The 22046-nt window shown below is 43.4% G+C and overlaps 1 protein-coding gene across 1 annotated transcript; it reads right to left on the bottom strand.

Moving 5' to 3' along the window:
- Positions 1 to 123: 123 nt before the first annotated feature.
- LOC133409840 (inactive pancreatic lipase-related protein 1-like) lies at positions 124 to 19596 on the bottom strand. Its single transcript, XM_061690367.1, has 12 exons — positions 19539 to 19596; positions 18831 to 18982; positions 18587 to 18706; positions 17909 to 18043; positions 15171 to 15279; positions 14830 to 14949; positions 14231 to 14347; positions 10747 to 10865; positions 7466 to 7595; positions 4960 to 5074; positions 659 to 826; positions 124 to 193 (listed from the first exon to the last, which is right to left on the bottom strand). Exons 1-12 carry the CDS (start codon positions 19594 to 19596, stop codon positions 124 to 126), a joined length of 1413 nt encoding a protein of 470 aa, XP_061546351.1.
- Between the last annotated feature and the right edge of the window lie 2450 nt (positions 19597 to 22046).

Raw genomic sequence — 22046 nt, 5'->3', positions numbered from 1 at the left:
CTGGTTTGAATTTATAATTATAATCCGTCTAGCACGTAAAATCCCTGACTGAAGACAATAGGAATAGACTGAATTCAAGATCTTTATTGAGACACCAACTTACACAAAGGTGATTGTGGAGGGTTAAGCTTGGCAAGGAAGCACGGACTGCACCACATTTTCTGCAGCGTTTTCTGTCCCACAGAAGTGAGTGCTGCGAAAGAGGGAAAACTCAGATTAATTGACAACGTGAAAGCAAAGTGGATGCATGCAATTTGTTTTTCAAGTTTCAAACGGTTGCGCTCAAGAATACATTCTCAATAAATTTAATATGAACGTTGTGGAAATGCTGGGAAAACATTTCATTCACAAACCAGCAAATACATCCATACGGTTGTGTTTTGAGGTTTCCTCCAACACAAACACAATCCAATTTCAAATGTCACCCGAGGATGACGGTCCAATGCTGTCCTCTAGTGGCCACTTGGAGAACTTCAACGTATCAGCTCGGAGAGGAATGGAGCAGTTTAACAGCACCACCATTTCTATCAAATTGCCAACATCACACTGATTTCTTTTGTATGCTTATGGGAAAAAAAAGTGGGAATGTTTTTTGGGGTGGAAATGATGTGACAGTGCGGGCACCTTTTCTGTTTAGGAACCACATATATTTACTTACACCTTCTTGTCTTTGCCCCTCAGCAGTTCCACTTTAGATGCACCGTACTTGGGCTTCATGGGGTTGAAGATGTGGTTGTTCCACCGAAATCTGACTTGCGTTACGGTACTAACATCAATTTCAGCGTTAATGTGCACTTCATAGGTCTTTCCTGGCTTTATTGTGCCACTGAAAAAGAGACGGGACAGAACACTCAAGACAGTTCATGATATGGATCCCTGTGTGTGTGATGCCCACTAAGTGAGATCACATTACTGAAGTATTTATAATTTATTTTCTCTTTTAAAATCCAATTGGTGTCGTATATTCTGGTTTTATTGGATAACACGCACAAGGATCCTTCAGTAGGTGGCAATAAACCCTCAATTAAGCCAGAGTCTATTGCGCATGCGCAAAGCCATTTCTCCATAGCCGAGGATTGGTTAATGACAGGCAGCAAATGCAGTCCTATGGGGGCACACAAGCCAGTTAAAACTGTAGGCCGGTCCCAAGCCCGGATAAATGCAGAGGGTTGCGTCAGGAAGGGTATCCGCCTTAAAACTTTGCGCCGGTGGAAATGAAGTCGAAGAGGTGGAAAGCGGGTTCTTTGGCAGAAAGAGAAGAGGAAAGCACAGAGCCTAGAACTGAATGTGGGGACTTTGAATGTTGGGACGATGACAGGAAAATCTCGGGAGTTGGTTGACATGATGATTAGGAGGGAGGTTGATATATTGTGTGTCCAGGAAATCAGGTGGAAAGGCAGTAAGGCAAGAAGTTTAGGGGCAGGGTTTACATTATTTTACCATGGTGTAGATGGGAAGAGAAATGGAGTCGGGGTTATTTTTAAAAGAAGAGTTGGCTAAGAATGTCTTGGAGGTGAAAAGAGTATCGGATCGAGTGATGAGGCTGAAACTTGAAATTGAGGGTGTTATGTATAATGTGATTAGTGGCTATGCCCCACAGGTAGGATGTGACCGAGAGGTGAAAGAGAAATTCTGGAAGGGGCTAGACGAAGTAGTTCTGAACATCCCAGACAGAGAGAGAGTCTCGATTGGTGCAGATTGTAATGGACATGTTGGTGAAGGTAATAGGGGTGATGAAGAAGTGATGGGTAAGTACGGCATCCAGGAAAGGAACTTTGTGGGACAGATGGTGGTAGACTTTGCCGAAAGGACGGAAACGGCTGTCGTGAACACTTTTTTCCAGAAGAAGCACAAACATATGGTGACCTACAAGAGCGGAGGTAGAAGCACGTAGGTGGATTACATCTTGTGCAGACGATGTCATCTGAAGGAGGTTACCGACTGTAAGGTAGTGGTAGGGGAGAGTGTGGCTCGACAACATAGGATGTTGGTGTGTAAGATGACTCTGGTGGTGGGGAGGAAGATTAGGAAGACAAAGGCAAAGCAGAGAACCAGGTGGTGGAAGCTGAGACACAACGAGTGTTGTGCAGCTTTTCGGGAAGAGGTGAGACAGGCTCTCGGTGGACGGGAGGAGGTTCCAGAAGACTGGACCGCTGCAGCCAAGGTGATCAAGAGAGGCAGGCAGGAGAGTACTTGGTGTATCTTCTGGCAGGAAAGGAGAGAAGGAGACTTGGTGGTGGAACCTCACAGTACAGGAAATTATACAAGGAAAGAGGTTAGCTAAGAAGTGGGACACTGAGAGGACCGAGGAGAAGCGAAAGGAATACATTGAGATGCGACACAGGGCAAAGGTAGAGGTGGCAAAGGCCAAAAAAAAGGCATATGATGACATGTATGGCAGGTTGGACACTAAAAGAGGAGAAAATGATCTCTACAGGTTGGCCAGACAGATGGATAGAGATGGGAAAGATGTGCAGCAGGTTAGGGTGATTAAGGATAGAGATGGAAATATGTTGACTGGTGCCAGCAGTGTGCTTGCTCGATGGAAAGAATACTTTGAGGAGTTGATGAATGAGGAAAATGAGAGAGAAGGGAGAGCAGAAGAGGCAAGTGTGGTGGACCAGGAAGTGGCAATGATCAGTAAGGGGGAAGTTAGAAAGGCATTAAAGAGGGTGAAAAATGGAAAGGCAGTTGGTCCTGATGACATTCCTGTGGAGGTATGGAAGCATCTCGGAGAGGTGGCTGTGGAGTTTTTGACCAGCTTCAACAGAATTCTAGCGCGTGAGAAGATGCCTGAGGCATGGAGGAAAAGTGTCCTGGTGCCCATTTTTAAGAACAAGGGTGATGTGTAGAGCTGTGGGAACTATGGAGGAATAAAGTTGATGAGCCACACAATGAAGTTGGTGGTGGGGGAAGAGTGGGGGCGTCAGGGAGAAGAGATAGCGAGGATGGAGGACTTTAAATACCTGGGGTCAACCGTCCAGAGCAATGGTGAGTGTGGTCAGGAAGTGAAGAAACGGGTCCAAGCAGGTCGGAACGGGTGGAGGAAGGTGTCAGGTGTGTTATGTGACAGAAGAGTCTCTGCTAGGATGAAGGGCAAAGTCTATAAAACAGTGGTGACGCCGGCCATGATGTAGGGATTAGAGACAGTGGCACTGAAGAGACAACAGGAAGCAGAGCTGGAGGTGGCGGACATGAAGATGTTGAGGTTCGCTCTCGGAGTGACCAGGTTGGATAAAATTAGAAATGAGCTCATCAGAGGGACGGCCGAGGGTCGATGTTTTGGAGACAAAGTTAGAGAGAGCAGACTTCGATGGTTTGGACACGTCCAGAGGAGAAATAGTGAGTATATTGGTAGAAGGGTTAGGAGGATGGAGCTGCCAGGCAAGAGAGCTCGAGGAAGACCGAAGAGAAGGTTGATGGATGTCGTGAGGGAAGACAGGAGGGCAGTTGGTGTTCGAGAGGAGGATGCAGCAGATACGCTTACATGGAAAAGGATGACGCGCTGTGGCGACCCCTAAAGGGGACAAGCCCAAAGGAAAAGAGGTGAATGACGGACAGTTCCGTCAGTGTCTCCGTCTTTCCGCACATTTTAACCTGTTTTTCAGGTGGGTAAAAGCTTTACAAACCATTACTATTTGCTTACAAACGCATGGTGTTGTAAGATAAGTGTGAAGAAGAGAAGCTTTATACTTTCGTTTGTGTTAGTTTGAACGTCGAGTGGCAAGATGGCGTCCACTCACGAGGTCCGTCGTTGTTTTTGTGCTGGGTGTAACGGGTCTGGGTCCAATTTGTAGCTAGATTCGAGTTAATTGACTGACTGGCTTCATTTACGTTATGTACTTAAGCAGTGTTTGTACAAAGTTACAGAAGTTACACCGAAGTGTACCATTGTTAATATGTTCGTTCTTTCAATAATTTGACTGTTGCTATTTGTGAGTTCCACAAATGACTTTTGACATCGTTATAAAGAAATGCACTTTTAAAGCATATGTCAATATTCATCCCAAATTGTATTTGCAAAGTCAATGGAAATGACATCGAGGTTGCCAAGTGTTGATTTTGAAAGTAGTGAAGACTGAGATGACAAACAAACGTGTAATATTTTTGATGTGATTGTGGTCTATGATCAAAAGAAAATATGTCTAGATGGTGACAATGCAGTATTGTTTATACTGGGTAAATTATAAAATGGGACGAAAGTATTCAGTTAGGTGTTTGTGTAAATTGTGAAACTGTAAATAAACATAGCCAAGGTGGATTGGTGAACGACAGACAGCTGGGTCAGTGTCTCTGTCTTTCTTTTTCAGGTAATATCTTTTATTTGGTGCTATATTCTGTTACGGTGCTATATTCTGTTACTGACAATGACATCTAAACCTTTTAGAGATACAGTATGTGGCCATTAACTGCTTAGAATATTATTGTATACATTCATGACATTTCTTGGTATCATCATTTATTACAAAAGGACACATTTTAAATGACTGTGGAAAGGGGGAAAAAAAAGAATACAAATTATTTTCTTTCTTTTTTTCAATTTGTCTCACAATACCTACAAATCAAAAGTTGACCAACGTTGTGAAATGGATATCTCACGTTTGTAAAACAAAAATCCAGTGGCTGGTTCCTTATTAGTACTTATAGGCTTCAGGCTTTAGCCTCATCAAATCATGTTCAAACATGGCGAAGTATCTTATTTGCCCAATTGTTCTGACATTTTCCAAAGGTCTTCCTCCAGACTGTAGACTGGACAATGACAGTACAGAGGATCGACAGTCAGAGAACCTTTAACAAGGCTAGATTTAAGCAAACACAACTGCAAGCGCGCCGACTGAATTAATGAAATCCGTGACCATTTTTAAATCCTACATTTTGAAGTGAAAGAAAGGCAATCCAAGGAAGTCTGACCGATGGTCACCAGAAAAGATACTTCTGAGAGCATCTGAAATGCCTTACACGTGAAGTTGGTATTCTTTTGTTGAGTCCTTTTCTCCAGCAAGAGCCACATACATGAAGCCTAGGTTAGACCACCTTGGACCATCCAAGGTTACCTTTAGACTGCAGCTGTAACCTAATAATAAAAAAAGAGTTGACATTATTTTCGTGTTGTTCGTTTGCTGCGAAACCTCTACTTTCTCTCAAAGCTATTTGGCACCTTTCTAATGACTCATTATACAATATTTGTGATGAACAAAACATTCACACAAACAAAAAATGACAGTACTTAATAGTAATTCCACATGATAGCTATTGTGTATCATTGATCAATTACGTACCATAATTGTGCCTTGGATTTAAATGTACACACACATCTATCACACACCAGTGGCTGAGAATACCTCTTCTGTCAAGGTACCTTCAAGAGCCAGATAGGTTGAAATAAAAGCGCATTCACACCTTTCTGTAATGTGGCCAAAAAACATTTCAATGATCAGTTTGACAAATCAATCTCCAGTTGGTAACCGGTCGTCTCTTGATGATCTTTGGTTGGAGGCTGTGTTAAAATTCAAATGATTGCCCATCATTTGGAAAGGCACACGTCTATGCCACAGTTCTGCTCCATGTTTCACCTGTGTGCTCTCCCAGTGTTTTTCTACTAGTCCCAACACAGCTTCACTGCTAGTGAAGCTGTGAACGTCACTGCTAGTGAAGCTGTGTTCACTGCCACCTCAATAGTCACTCTGCTCACCTGGGACAACCACCTCCAAAAACTGCACAGACTCTTCATCTGAACTTTGAATTGAACTGCTTAGCAACTTACCTGTTGGCCACTGGACCTGTCAAACCTGACATCAAAAGTCATTGACAACTAATCCTGTGGTCTGGTGTGCTGCATTTGGATTGCACAAACACCTGTTACAGTACAATCTGGCCAATCAATGGACCGAGCGCACACCTCATCACCACAGACAACCCGCTTCAAGAGGATTGTGGCTATCCTCCAGCAGCACGAAGCGGTGATGGCCGCCGCTGCAATCACCGTAGCAAGACAAGTCAGCTAATGCCCAGGGGAGAGGCGTTAGCAATCCAGATGCAGTAGCTAGCGGCCGCTTTAACCCGGCCAGTTGTTCCGGCTACTTCCCCTGCACCCTCTCTGTCTAGGATCACTGGTACCGCATGTACTGGTTGACAGGGTGGGGACCCCAGAAAAGGTATGCGGGTTATTCTGAGCCTTGTGGTCCTTTTCTGACAAAGTGGTCCTTGTCGTTCTACTTGACACTGCACACATTTGCCTCTAAAGAAGCCAATGTAGCCGCTGCCAACAACCATCTGACAGGAAGGAACTCTGAGGAACCACCAAGTGGGAGAGATGAACTCGCACCTACGCCGCATTCCAGTCATTCTAGTGTTGCATGTTCTTCCGCCCACACTGCATGGTGTGATCAAGCTGGTGACTGGTTCAACACCTCTTCTGGACATTACGAGTACTTGGTGAAGCCCTTGGGACTTACCAGTGCCCCTGCGGTGTTCCAAGACTTGGTCAACGACGTGCTGAGGGACATGGTGAACTCTTACGTGTTTGTCTTTCGGACAACATCCTCATCTTCACCACGTACAAACCATACTCCAGCGTCTCCTCAAACTCCCTCTTTGTCAAAGCTGAGACGGGTGAGCTCCATTCTCATTCCAACTCCTTCTTGAGGTACATTGTGGCACAGGGCAGCATAGACTTAACCCACCACTGCTCCGATCTGCCATTCAACCACTCCCACCTCACTAGTCCCTGCTTATCTGGCCACACAGGCACAGCCACTATCTAAGCTCCTACTCACTCATTGCCAGATTGGTGTTTATACTTGCACTTGAATTGATCACCTGTTGCCGACCCTGCCTGCCTCTGACCTTCCTGCCTCGTTCTCCTGTTAACCACCTAAGCCTTCTATCCCCGATCACGAGTTTTGCCTTAACGCTTCCTGTTTTTTTCCGTCTGTCACCAGAGCCGTTTAGTGTTCTGCTGTAACGAAATTGCAGCGTGAGTATACCTGTCTAGCTACCTGAGCATTTGGACTCGTACCTGTTCGGGATCCCAAACCCTCTCCAAACTTAGAGAGACTCTTTTATTTGAACTTTGAAATGAATTGATTAGCTACTCACCTGTCTCTAGACCTGTTGATGCTGACAAAGTCTTTACTAACTATTCCTGTGGTCTGGTGCACTGCATTTGTACATGAAAATAAAGTCAGGGTGATGCCTGCACTACACCTTAGAACAATTCAGCCTTTACCATGACAATAATAGTCAGTATGTAGAAGACACTGTATCAGTGGTATTAAAAAAGTTATTGTGGCTATCAGTTGAAGTGGTTCCAAATAAACTGCATAATTCTATGAGCAGCTTCGAATGTGGACCAAATATTTTTTTGCTTAATGGATCTCATTCAAGTGTGTAGGTGTATCTGTAGGATTTAAGATCACAATGTTTTTATAATGGTAATATATTGTAGGATAAAAAGGGTACCTACGTCCAAAGGGTTCAGAACTGCCTGTGCCAAGGAAGTACTTTGTCTGTGAAGTAATGTTGGTCAAAGAGAACCTGTCGGCATAGCGGCCCATCAGAGGACATTTGTCAGTAGCGCACGGGAAACATTTTCCCTGTAAAGAAAAGGGCATGGTAAGTCAAGATAAGAGGGTGCAAGAGCTTCTGCAAGAATTTTGTGTGAACCTGTGGAATTTTTGTCTATTCATCGAGAAGAAGAACATTGATGTAAGTGAAGTCAGAGCACGCTTTTACATGGATGAGAAGCCCTGTGGTCTCTCAATCTCTGTTGTAGTTCATCTCCAAGATGTCCAATGGGATTGAGCGGTAAAGCTCTTTGACACCAAACTCATCCAATAGTGCCATAATGGACATGGTACAGACATGTGAGAGCAGAGAAGGGCCCTTCCCACAAAGTGGGACACAAAAGATCTGGCCAAAAGGTCTTCGTATGCTGCATAAGAGTGGTCTATCAATCCCTTACTGATAAATTAATTTGTCCATAAAGTGTATGTACGGTAAATCTGTGTTAACCAAATGGATTTGTGCCCAGCATATCCGGCTGCAGGAATAACACGGACCATACACAATGCTGGCTTTGATCAAGACGCGTCTAAAGCCGGGATAAACTGCCATTATCACCAACAGCTGCAGATACAACTTGTCCCAATAGAAGACAAGATGGAAGCCTGTTTATATCTCCCCTCTGCTGCAACAAAAATCCAATCTCGCTGAATCAACTTCTAAAAGCAAATAAATTGTTCACAGCCGTATCGGTGTCACATAGCCGCAACAGGTGGTGGCTCCATAAACACGCTGCCATGGATATACCACCCTTCCGCTCGTCCAATTCTTTCTCGTAGCTCGGCGGCACTTTTTACATGGCTGTTCCAAATTGCATTAAATGAATAAAAAGTATAGAGACATTTATTTAATTAAAGTTTGGATAGTACTTCCTTCCTCCAAAAGTATACCATGATATTTATGGCAATGTTACGCTTCTGTGTGAATGGCCTTTTTCTGTTCCAGCAAGACTGTGCCCCAGGGTCAGCCTTCCTCGAAAAGCAGAAGCTATTATAATTGCATAGTAGAGACCAATTCACTTTTCTTCTTTCGGTTTCTTCAGCTGCAATGATTTAGTGACCTTTGTTCGGCTTGTGACAGAAATCCATCATCTGCAGCCGGTATCATCCCATATTACAAAATGTTGTAGTAGTAGTTTATGTACATTTACTGTTAAAGTTACCAATAATGAAAGCAATTCAAAGGTGAAAAAAGTCATCAGTGATCATTTATACATGAGTATTTCATGTGCTACTAGGGTATATGGATATATAGTCTGTGCAATAGTTTGCAGTCATTCTTGAACAAGCAGTATTTGGTTGGCTATTTGAAATGACAATATATACAATATAAAGGGGGTCCTCGGTTCTCCGATACAGGGCAGTATGAGGATATGAACAGAGTGCGGCATAAGAACGTCAACACATGGCACAAGAAGATAATCAGTTACCACAGTTTGACCACTGGTTTTATATTTATGACTAGAAGTGTTTTACATGCAACTATTGACTGTAATTATGACTCCAATACTGCATTCGGAATAAGAATATGGTGCCTACCAACTTAGGTACATGTGGGTGAGGTCACTGCCGTACAAACTTAACAGTCAGAAACTAAGTACCCTTTCTATGTAATGTACAGTGGGGGGAGTATTTAGTCAGCCACCAATTGTGCACGTTCTCCCACTTAAAAAGATGAGAGAGGCCTGTAAGTTCCATCATGGGTATACCTCAACTATGAGAGACAAAATGGAAAGGCTCTAGAGAATCACAGTCTGATTTTTAAAGAATTTATTAGCAAATTATGATGGAAAATAAATATTTGCTCCATAACAAAAGTTCATCTCAATACTTTTTTATATACCCTATGTTGGCAATGACAGAGGTCAAACCTTTTCTGTAAGTCTGCACAAAGGTTTCACACACTTTCTGGTATTTTGGCCATTCCTCCATGCAGATCTCCTAGAGGAGTCATGTTTTGGAGCTGTCGCTGGGCAACACAGACTTTCAACTCCCTCCAAAGATTTTCTATGCGGTTGAGATCTGGAGACTGGCTTGGCCACTCCAGGACCTTGAAATACTTCTTACGAAGCCACTCCTTTGCGACGTTTCATCTTCAATGCCCTTGCTGATGGAAGGAGGTTTTCACTCAAAATATCAAGATACATGGCCCATTCATTCTTTCCTTTACGCGGATCAGTCGTCCTGGTCCCTTTGCAGAAAAATAGACCCCAAGCATGATGTTTCCACCCTCATGCTTCACAGAGGGTATGGTGTTCTTTGGATGCAACTATGCATCCTTTCTCCTCCAAACACGACAAGGTGAGTTTTTACCAAAACGTTCTATTTTGGTGTCATCTGACCATATGACATTCTCCCAATCCTCTTCTGGATCATCCAAATGCTCTCTAATAAACATCAGACGGGCCTGGACATGTACTGGCTTAAGCAAGGGGAGATGTCTGGCACTGCAGGATTTGAGTCCCTGGCGGCGTAGTGTGTTACTGATCGTAGCCTTTGTTACTTTGGTCCCAGCTCTCTGCAGGTCATTCCCTCGGTCCCCCCGTGTGGTTCTGGGATTTTTGCTCACCGTTCTTGTGATCATTTTGACCCCACGGGGTGACATTTCGCATGGAGCCTCAGATCGAGGGAGATTATCAGTGGTCTTGTATGTCTTCCATTTTCTAATAATTGTTCCCACAGTTGATTTCTTCACATCAATCTGATTACCTATTGCAGATTCAGTCTTCCCAGCCTGGCTTAGGTCTACAATTTGGTTTCTGATGTCCTTTGACAGCTCTTTGGTCTTGGCCATTGTGGAGTTTGGAGTGTGACTGTTTGAGGTTGTGGACAGGTGTCTTTTTTACTGATGAGTTCAAACAGGTGCCATTAATACAGGTAACAAGTGGAAGACAGATGAGCCTTTAGTCAAAAAGTTTGTTTGTAGGTGACCATATACTTATTTTCCACCATAATTTGCTTATAAATTCTTGAAAAATTAGATGTGATTTTTTGGAATTCTTTTTCTCATTTTGTCTCACATAGGTGAGGTATACCTATGATGAAATTACAGGTTTCTCTCTTCTTTTTAAGTGGGAGAACTTGCACAATTGGTGGCTGCCAATACTTTTTTGCTCCACTGTATGTCTCAGTATGTAATTATTACGTATCAATGTGTCAGTTTTAGCAGAAATACTGTACTTACAGCTGCGAAACTGGTCGCATTGGAGCAAGGGAATCCTACAAATCCTTGAGGTTTAACCATACTCTCCTGGTAATACTGGTAAGCTCGGACATGATTGCAGGCATCAAATCTTTTCGTACCTGACAAGGAAGAGGACATATTTCAGGTATCTCTGAAATGTTGACGACAGGAACTTAAGGAGATAAAGCAAGGAAACAAAAGTCCTGACAAAAATGTACAACCCCAATTCCAATGAAGTTGGGACGTTGTGTTAAACATAAATAAAAACAGAATACAATGATTTGCAAATCATGTTCGACCTATATTTAATTGAATACACTACAAAGACAAAATATTTAATGTTCAAACTGATAAACTTGATTGTTTTTAGCAAATAATCATTAACTTAGAATTTTATGGCTGCAACACATTCCCAAAAAGCTGGGACAGGGTCATGTTTACCACTGTGTTACATCACCTTTTCTTTTAACAACATTCAATAAATGTTTGGGAACTGAAGACACTAATTGTTGAAGCTTTGTAGGTGAAATTCTTTCCCATTCTTGCTCGATGTACAGCTTCAGCTGTTCAACAGTTCAGGGTCTGTCGTATTTTACGCTTCATAATGTGCCACACATTTTCAATGGGAGACAGGTCTGGAATGCAAGGAGGCCAGTCTAGTACCCGCACTCTTCTACTAAGAAGCCACACTGTTGTAACACGTGCAGAATGTTGTTTGGCATTGTCTTGCTGAAAAAAGCGGGGGCGTCCATGAAAAAGACGTTGCTTGGATGGCAGCATATGTTTCTCCAAAACCTGTATGTACCTTTCAGCATGAATGGTGCCTTCACAGATGTGTAAGTTACGCATGCTATTGGCACTAACACAGCCCCATACCATCAGAGATGCTGGCTTTTGAACTTTGCGTCCATAACATAATATCCTACCCACGAATCACATTACACATAACACCCTCAATTTCAAATTTCAGCCTCATCACTCGATCTGATACTCTTTTCACTTCCACGACATTCTTAGCCAACTCTTCTTTTAAAATAATCCCGACTCCATTTCTCTTCCCATCTACACCATGGTAAAATAATGTAAACCCTGCCCCTAAACTTCTTGCCTTGCTGCCTTTCCACCTGATCTCCTGGACACACAATATATCAACCTTTCTCCTAATCGTCATGTCAACCAACTCCCGAGATTTTCCTGTCATAGTCCCAAAATTCAAAGTCCCCACATTCACTTCTAGGCTCTGTGCTTTCTCTTCTTCCTCTTCCCGCTGTCCACCTCTTCTTTGACTTCGACCCACAGTCGCTGAATTTCCACCGGCGCCCTGCAGCTTGACGGCGGCGGTGGCGGACCTTGTTAACCCGGCCACGACGGATCCGGTATGGAATTCTTTGGATGAACGCTCATATTTGTTTGGCAAAGTTTTAAGCCGGATGTCCTTCCTGACGCAACCCTCTGCATTTATCCGGGCTTGGGACCGGCCTACAGTTTGCACTGGCTTGTGCCCCCCCATAGGGCTGCATTAAAATTCTAAGTTAATGATTTGTTAAAAACAATGTTTATCAGTTTGAACATTAAATATATTGTCTTTGTAGTGTATTCAATCAAATATAGGTTAAACATGATTTGCAAATCTGTTTTTATTTATGTTTAACACAACATCCCAACTTTATTGGAATTGGGTTTGTATATGACCTACTTAATTGTATTTGTGTTTAGAATTTTCCTAATTTGTCATTTTCACAGATGACTTTGTGATCTGCAGTGAAAGCAGGGAGCAGGTGGAGGATCAGTTGGAAAGATCCGATCTTTATCTGATTCGGAAGCCTTCCGGACGCCTCTCCGTTGAGGTGTTCCGGGGACGACCCAGAACACGCTGGAGAGACTACGTCCTTCGGCTGGCCTGGGAGCCCCTAAGGATCTCCCCCGAAGTGCTGGATGAAGTGGCTGGGGAGAGGGAAGTCTGGGCGTCCCTGCTAAAGCTACTTAAATACAAATGTTAAATATTAAATCTAAATGTTCGAACTAAATATTTAGAAAATATGAATATCCACACAGCCAAGAAACGGAAGTACCAGCTGTGTGTTTGTCGTGTCAAAAAAAAAAAGATGAGCACTGCCTGAAATAGCAAACCAGTTTGGGAAACTTTATTTGACGAGGACTTTTGAGTGTTTCGTGTCCCTTTTATGAAGAAGTGCCTCTTCGCCAGAGCTCTGCAATGGGTTATGGCTTGGTGCAGCTGGAAGATGCCGCTTCTCCTCAACCTCCTTTCTCAAGCAACGAAGCTTGCTAGCTAACAGCCAGCAGCATCTGCTGCAGTGCCTCTGCCATCTCCGGCCGACCACCTTCAGCGCTGGACAGCAGAAGCAGAAAGGAAGCCATTCATGCGGACGTCGTGGGAGCCAGGAGCACAAGAAGGGAAGGCTTCGTGCTGAAATTCCCGGGTGACAAAAAGAACCACAGCAGCAGCAACAGTTATTTTTTTTCTCCCCTCAAACCCCTTGCCACTTGTTTTTTCCAAATCCCCCTCCAGGGTTGACGTCCGCTCTCTTGCTGCCAGCGAGCAAACACTCTTGAGGCGGGCAGGCCAGTGGGAAGCAGCGGTCTCTGGCTGGATCTGTTTTCTTCCCCATGCTCCCAACCTGCGACTTCCACGCGACACTTCTTCAGAAAAGTGACACTAAACACTCAAAGTCGTCGTCAAATAAAGTTTCCATAACTGGTTTGTTATATCAGGAAGTGATCATATATTTCCGAGGCTCAATTTCCCTATCTAGTATGTTTTTTTAAATTTCCTTTTAGGTTGTTATTTGACACTACAAACACACAGCTTTTTTGGTGCTTCCATTTCATGGCAGTGTGGATTTGCATATTGACTAAATGTATAGATTTATTTAGATTTTGCATTTAACATTTAATTTTTATATTTACATTTATATTTAACATTTAAATTTTGTTTTAATATTCATATTTAAATTTAAGGTTTATATTTAGATATGCACGGCTCTAACATTTATGTATTTAACATTGAAGTATTAGGATTTATATTTGAATTTACATATATGGTTTACAGTGTATTTAACATTTAGTTTTGAGATTTACGTGTGATTCGGATTGAACTATTAAGTTGACAGGAAAATGACTCTCAAATTCACACCAGTATTGTAAACACGATTTGAAGCTACGTGTGACAATTAAATGTTGCTATTATTTTTTTGCTTGAGCAGCCTTACAAATGGCACCCCATTCTGTGGTTGTATTTAACGTGCTTAATAAATTGAGCTGGGTGAAGAATACGTCATGTGAAACCTCAAATTAACGTCTCCACTTCAGTCGCAACTTCTTACTTCTTCTTCTTCTTCTTCTTACCTCTGAACCTAAACTTTTTTGAATGACGGCCATGACAGTATTAAGCATTTCTCCTTGGTCAAAACGTTCCCCTCATTTGAAAATTAAGGTACGGTTTTTGCATGTCAGTTAATCTTACCCTCCCAGATAGCATCCAGGTTTGATGAACTGCCTTTGTTTGCATTGCAACCAGGCATTAGTTCTCCTCCATTGGGGTAGAAGTCAATGTGGCCAATGGGCTGGGACATCCCAAGACCTGCATTTAAATGGAAGTGCTGTAAAATTACAGAAAAATCTTTCTTGAATCTTGAATATTATTAAACTTTTCAATTGTTGAGCTTTGACTACAACACGATCTTCCAGTTACTTCAGATGCTGCTACTCAAATGCTGGCGAGAACTATGAGAGGAGATCCTATTTCTCCAATACTGCACTGGCTCCCTGTAAAATCGAAAATAGGATGTATAGGCCCTCTCCTCCTAAATGCAACATTGTATCTTTATATATATATATATATATAAATGCAGGAAGTCAGTGAACCGATTCCCCAGGGTTGCTCACGTGATGTTCGGCATATAGCAGATGTGTGGTCGCGAATTGAAGTCCCATTGAACTTGTGCAATATAAAACTGGACTGACTTGAATAAAATAAGTCCACATTTTGCGATTGAATAGCTGCAATTCAATCCATCAATTCGATGTCCACTTCAAATATATTTCGCCAAAAATAACGGGTACCAAGTTTTGAGTAGAAAGGTAGTCCGTCAGTGTGAATGACATCCACAAAAGTGGCATCAGTTGTGTCCAAGCGCACTGCTACGTTTGTGTCATGGAAATATGGCTCAGTCGGGTCCAGTCCTGCAGAGTGACAGACGAGAAGGATCATATCGTGTGAGCTGGCACTGTTCACGTTTTTATATTCACCGTTAGCATTATTAAATAATTCTATGGCTGTCAATCGATTCATTTCAGATTAATCACACTTTTGAATTTTGCTTCATCGCGATTAATCACGTGCCAAATATACCACACATTTTGTTTTTTGTTTTTGCTTGTTTTTGTGTGTGTGTCAGGTTTACCTGTGATGCGTGCAAGGCCGCTGATCTTGCTACCGATTTCTCCAGCAACGTGAGCGCCAAGGCTATGACCGATAATATGAAACTTATTTGCCGTCTGCTTGTAGTTGCCCTGGGCCGGGAAATATGTTCATTCAAGTTAATCATACTGAACCTCAAGCTATTAACATCACTGTGATGTTCAACCTCAACCAATCATTATGACAGCAGCAGTCATACTAATCAATTCACAAATGACATACATGCATACACACATACACACATATGTACTCGGGAAAATGTTTGCTTCAAAAGTCATCCCAATGCGACTTTCACTAAAACAAAGGTAATTTGCATATGGTCGTGCAGGGCTGAACTCTCTTCTCATCGAAGCGAAGCAAAGTTTAAAATAGCAAAATGTGATATAATGTGTGGTACATTTGGTGCCTGTAATTAATCGCACGTAATACAAAATTCAAAAGTGTGATTCATCTGATTTTAAAAAATTAATCAATTGACAGCCCTAATGCTGTTCGTACATACATGCGTACATACAAAGCAATCCAAAATAAACATATAAGCTGGCAGAACTAATTTTGATTAGCGACAAACATGAGCATCGGTGATGAATGGGTAAATCCACCGGTCAAAGTTCAATATCCATCCATCCATCCATCCATCCATTATCTTCCGCTTATCTGAGGTCAGGTTGCGAGAGCGGCAGTTTAAGCAGGGAAGCCCAGACTTGCCCCTCCCCAGCCATTCCGTCCAACTCTACTGGGGGTATCCCGAGGCTTTCAGCCGAAAAGAGCCGAAAGCCGAAAGACGTAGTCTCTCCAGCGACACTTCTTCAGAAAAGAAAAGACACTTCTTCAGAAAAGCGTGTGCTGGATCATCCCCGGGGCCTCCCCCTTCGTGGGACGTGCCCAAAATACCACACCAGGGAGGCATCCGGGGGATCCTAACCAGTTGTCCGAGCCACCTCATCCTGCTCCTCTCGATGCAGACGCTGAGCCCCTGGATAAGCAAGCTTCTCACCCTATCTCGAAGGGAGACCCCGGACACCCTGCGGAGGAAACTCATTTCGGTCGCCTGTATCCACGATCTTGTTCTTTCGGTCACGACCCACAGCTCGTGACCAAATTCTGCCCTCACTCTAAACAATACCTCAAGATACTTGAACTCCTCGACTTGGGGTAGGATCTCCTCCCTGACCCAGAGAGGGCATTCCACCCTTTTCTGACTGAGAACCAGGGTCTCAGATTTGGAGGTGCTGATCTTCATCCCAGCCACTTCACACTTGGTTGCAATCCGTTCTAGTGAGAGCTGAAGATCACGGCTTGATGCAGCCATCAGAACCACATCATCTGCAAAAACCAGAGCCATAATACTAACGCCCCCTACCGGAGCCCCTCAACTCCTTGGCTGTGTCTAGAAATTCTGTCCTTGAAGGTAATGAAGAGAATTGGTGACAAAGGACTGCCTTGGCGAAAATGCGGGCCAAACTCTGACACCGGTCGTATGGGGATCGAACAGGCTGTATCAGGGAGTCCGGTGCCCCATACACCCGGAGCACTGCCCAGAAGACTCCCCGAGGGACACGGTTGAATGCCTTCTCCAAGTCCACAAAACACATGTAGACTGGTGGTCCCATTCAGCCTCAAGGATCCTGCTGAGGGTGTAGAGCTGGTACACTGTTCAACAGCCAGGACCAAAACCACACTGCTGTGTCATCAGGACAGCCCCACAACATCTAGAATCTTTAGGGTGGATCTCATCGAACCCCAGGGCCCTGCCACTGAGGAGCTTTCTAATCACCTTGTTGACCTCAACCCCAGAGATAGGAGAGCCCGCCTCAGAGACCACAGACTCTGCTTCCTCATGGGAAGGCGTGTCGGTGGAATTGAATTCTTCGAAGAATATGGCCCACCGATTCACACTGTCCCGAGTTGAGGTCAGCAGCTCACAATCCCCACTATGTTGACGGTGCACTGCTTCCCCCTCCTGAGACGCCGGATGGTGGACTAGAATTTCCTTAAAGCCGTCCGGAAGTTGTTCTCCATGGCCTTACCGAAGTGCTCCCACGCCTGAGTTGTTGCCTCAGTGACCACATGCGTTCTGCTTAGCCAGCCGGTACCCATCAACTGCATCCGGAGTCCCACAGGCCAAAAAGACCCGATGGGACTCCTCTCTCAGCTTGACAGCATCCCGTTGGTGGACACCGACTGGTGTCCACCAACGGGTCCGGGGTTTGCCGCCACGACAGGCACCAACAACCTGACAGCCACAGCTCCAGTCGGCCGCCTCAACAATGGAGGGTCCACTAGGATTCAATTGTTCAAATGTTCCCCGTTGTTCTGTTTTGAAATGCAATTAAATGTTTTTTTTCCAGCGTTAACAATATTGCTGCCTGTGTCAATTATTTGATTCAGGTGTCCACTAAAATCCATTTCAATGAAACCATGTTGCTTTTCAGGACAAATATTGTTATATGATTCAAATGCGAATAATAGATATTAACTAATTACAAAGCCTCTAATTGCAGTCGATTTCTTCTTTTTACATACATACATAATACTTTGTTTCTCTCGACATAAACTGGGAAATGCAAGTCTATAAATCTGCCTTAAAAGCTAAAGTACTATGTGCTCTTACCAAGTTTCCATTAATTGAGTTCATATTCCTATCTCCATTTTCATTTTGACAGACAGTCTCTCAGAATGCTGGTTTGTGCATAGAGTGTGAAGGGCCGGGGAACCTACCATGAGAAATGTCATCATGGATGCCACCTGTGCAGCCAGCACTCTACCATTATTGGCTGCCTGGGCATATTGAGTCCTCACACCATTTTTCCACTCAACAGCGATGCAGTTCACATTCTCCCATTTCAGCATAACCTGGATATAGGAACGCTATTGTCAATTTCTTCAACCGATATTATTTACTTGTAGAAACGAAGGGTTGGTTCGCTGAAATGACCAAAAACACTTTTTGCAATGAAGGTACCCCCAAATCAGGCCCCAACCTTTTTTCGAGGTAAGTACATATTATTCTCGGTCCCGCAACTATTTCCCATCGGAAGCTATTCGCTGACGGGTTGGGTTGTGGGGGTGCACCATCTCCCACTCTGAAGAAAACAATAAATTCAATCTATCAGTGCGGTCCGGTACGGTGGTTGGGGACCACTGCCTTAAATAATTGTCTGTCAGTGTGAACATTTTTCTAAAACTTGAATTTTCCGCTGTTAAACAACAAAATTAGATCTGACGAAGGCAATATCTGTCTGGAGGAACAAATAATTTTGAATAGTGCCAAAATAATAATAATATTGTTGTTGTGACTTTTGTCCCATCAAGGGTCACGACAGCAAATCACTTGCATTATTTCTTTGGCACAGTTTTTACATCGGCCCAATTGGGGGATTCAAACACTTTTCTGACCTTGCACATCTTTTGTGGCCAGTCTTCATCCCCTTTTTCCAGGTAACCAGGAATAATGAATCGAGTGTTTCTCATGGCACCGTAGTTTGATGCCTGGATGGTTGAGTCAGTCTTGATCTCCTGTAGGATTCAACAACAGAAAACTGAAAACCTAATGATGGTAACTTAGGAGAGGAATCACATACTGTATTTGGATTTTCAAAAGTGAAAGGAATACAAATGAAAAAGGGAGCCTCCTTCTTGCCTGGTAGTAACGGTTTCTCTGTGTGAAGAGAAGGAAGCGGGTGGCTAATTTCTCAGGGGCCCACGGTAGGACCGGCACCGGTCGCTGGGTGGTTCCCCCCCATGGAGGCAGGTCATTAAAGCAACCAAGCTCAGCTAAACAGACCTCAGCAGCTGCAGACATGGAGGACATGCAGTTACACCCGAAATATGGCCACGGGGGGGGGGGGCGTCTGTTTCTGGCTCGCAGTAGAGCTTCCATCCATCCATTTTCAATGCCCCTCATTCTGTTCAGGGTTGCAGGGAGCTGGATCCTATCTCAGCTGACTTCTGGGCAAGACTACACCTTGAACTAGTTTTTCCTCAATGGAGCTACAGAAGGGACTACAAGTCGAGATAACTGATTAAAGTCCGAGGGAGGCCGGAGCCAAGCCCAGCAGTGCGAGAGGTGGCGAACACCAATTATTCATGACCAGTAATTTGGCTCCACCCCAGCTGCAGGAAATTGAACCGCTACCCTCCGATGCGAAAATGAACATAACGCGTTACACCAAACCCAAACAAAACAAATAAAATGCTAGTTTAAAATTTTAAATCCAACTACTTAAAACACATTCTCTACGGTACTCGGTATGGTACAGATGCACCTGTATCGTTAAAATAATAATAATAATAATAATAATAATAATAAATCCTCGGTCTCGGTGCTTAAAATCCAACAATAATTTACCATGAGATGCACCAGCAAGCAAGCAGAGCAGACCTAAAAAACTCCACATTGGTGACATCTGTTGAGAGTAAATTGACAGGAAATTACTTTATTTATTAAAAAAAAAAAAAAACACACACAAAAAAAACAATACATGCACGATGTACTTCATTTACCTTAGGGTCAGGCAGGAAGACTTCAAAACAACGCTGTCTGGACTTTGGGGCGCTTTAAATAGTGCGAGCCAGATGCATTAGTTCCTGAGCTTGTGGGAAACATGCAGATGGCAGAAAAAAAGGTAAACTCAGTCACCGGCTTTGTGTGTGCATGTTTCAGCCTTCACCCTTGGGTCACAGCAATCAGTATGTAGTGGAGAAACCTACAGTCAGCAGCACCCCGCCCCCCTGGAAAAATAGAAAATAAAAAAAACAACCTTATGTAATAACATGGCATCACATTAGTTTGCATGCATTGCAGATGATAGGTTAATTGCAACACAGCTTGCGCACTGCAGTTATCTCGACTTACAGGCACCTGGAAAGTTCACGGAACGGACAGTCTTGGAGAACGCGTGCTGCCAATTGCACTCCTTCTTTGATTAATGCGATTGATTAATAGCGCTCGTGTGATGGGACGCGATTGAGGCATCAAAATCTAGCCAAGGGTCTAGACACAAGCAGAGCATCAGCACATTGATGGACGATGAGCTCAACAGTACAGAAGAAACACCAGCACCCACCTGTGCCACAAATCGAAATGATTATTTTGCAGGACCCTCATCATCATTTTTGTCCTGGTTACAGCATCACTCGTTCTCATCCCTGAAGCGAACCAACCTTTTTTTTTTTTTCGTTGAGGCGGTCAATTTTGGATGTGTCTGTTTGTGCTGATACAGCTTTTTAATTCTCCCACTTGGGGGTTGACACTGGCATAAGTTTCGAGAAAGAAAAGCTGATAGACTCCGCTATCCCATGACATCCGCCATTATGTGGGATAGTCTGCATGTATATTCTTATCTTTGTGCCTACCTTTTCTTAGATTTGAATAGTTGTTGAGTTTATACATTTTGAAACATACAGTGCCTTGAAAAGTATTCATATCTCTTAAACGTTTTTCATATTTTGCCACCTTAAAACATTCTTAAATGTAGTTTTTTTTTTTTTTTACCACCATAAAGTTGTCATAAAATGTGGTGTGCATTTGTATTCGGCCCCGCTGTGTGTGTCAATACAATACCTACCTTAGGCTGCAATTACAGTAGCAAGTCTTTGGGGGTATGTCCCCACCAGGTTTGCACATTTAGACACTGAAAGTTTTGCCCATTCTTCGCAAAATAGCTCAACCCGAGCCAGATTGGATGGAATTCGTCTGTGAACAGCAATTTCACTGCAGGTTTTGCCACAGATGTTCAATGGGATTTAGGCCTGGACTTTGACTAGGCCATTCTAACATTTGAACGTTCTTCGATCTAAAAAACGGCATTATGTTTCGGGTCATTGTCTTGCTGGAAGATACATTTCCTTCAGTCTCAAGTCTTTTGCCTCCAACTGGTTTTCTTCCAAGATTGCCAAACTGCATTTAAAGTTCCATCCATCTTCCAATCAACTCTGACCAGCTCAACTGTCCCTGCTGAAGAAAAGCATCACCCCAGCAAGATGTTGCCACCGCCATGTTTCACCGAGGGAATGGTGTGTACAGTGCGATGAGTAGTGTGTGTAGTACTTTGCATTCAGGCCAAAAAAAGGCAACCTTGGTCTCATCTGACCAAAACACTTTCTTCTACGTGTGCAATGTCAGCTACAGTACATGGTTTGTGGGAAACGGCAGACGGAACGTCTTACGCCTTTCTTTCAACAACGGCTTTCTTCTTGCCACGTTTCCATGAAGTCCAGATATGCTGAGTGCATAGTTGGCCCGCGGACAGGTTTTCTGCAGCTCGTCCAGAGTGACCGTCCGCCTCTTGGCTGCTATTCCGACCGGTGTTCTCTGCGCTCGCTCTGCCAGATTAGGTGGATGGTTATGTGTTTGTAGGTTTTTAGTTGTGCCACACTTTTTACATTGTCGGATGTTGTCTTGAACGGTGCTCCATGAGATGTTCACAGTTTGGGAATTTTTTGGGGAACCTAATCCTGCTTTAAACTTCTCCACCACTTTATCCCTGACCTGTTGATGCTGCTGTTCACTCGTGTTCTCTAAGAAACCAGTGAGGCCTTCACAGAATAAGTGTATTTATACTGAGAGTACATTAGATACAGGTGGACTCTATTCACTAATTAGGTGACTTCTGAAGGCAATTGCTTGCATTGTATTCAGTGGTATCAGAGTACAGGGGGATGAACAAATATGCACACCGCACTTTTCAGATTCATATTGGCTTTCAATTTTGAAAACTGTATATTACTTCACAATTATGTGCTACTTTATGTTGGTCTATCATAAACTCTAAAAAAAAAAACACGTTTGTAATTGTAAAGTCACACAATGTGAAAAAGGTCAAGGAGTATGAATCCTTTTTTTTACTTTTTGTAT

This window comes from Phycodurus eques, chromosome 11 (genome assembly GCF_024500275.1).
Source record: "Phycodurus eques isolate BA_2022a chromosome 11, UOR_Pequ_1.1, whole genome shotgun sequence".
Taxonomy (NCBI): Eukaryota; Metazoa; Chordata; class Actinopteri; order Syngnathiformes; family Syngnathidae; genus Phycodurus; species Phycodurus eques.
Note: the sequence above shows the minus strand (reverse complement) of the source record. Positions and strands in the feature narration are given on the sequence as shown.

Coding starts and splice junctions, on each gene's coding strand:
- LOC133409840 (XM_061690367.1), bottom strand. CDS start 19,596: ATGTCACCAATGTGGAGTTTTTTAGGTCTGCTCTGCTTGCTTGCTGGT. Junction 18,983..19,538: donor GCTTGCTGGTGCATCTCATG/GTAAATTATTGT, acceptor CCATGTCTGCAG/CTGCTGAGGTCTGTTTAGCT. Junction 194..658: donor AGGGGCAAAGACAAGAAGGT/GTAAGTAAATAT, acceptor CCTCTTTCGCAG/CACTCACTTCTGTGGGACAG.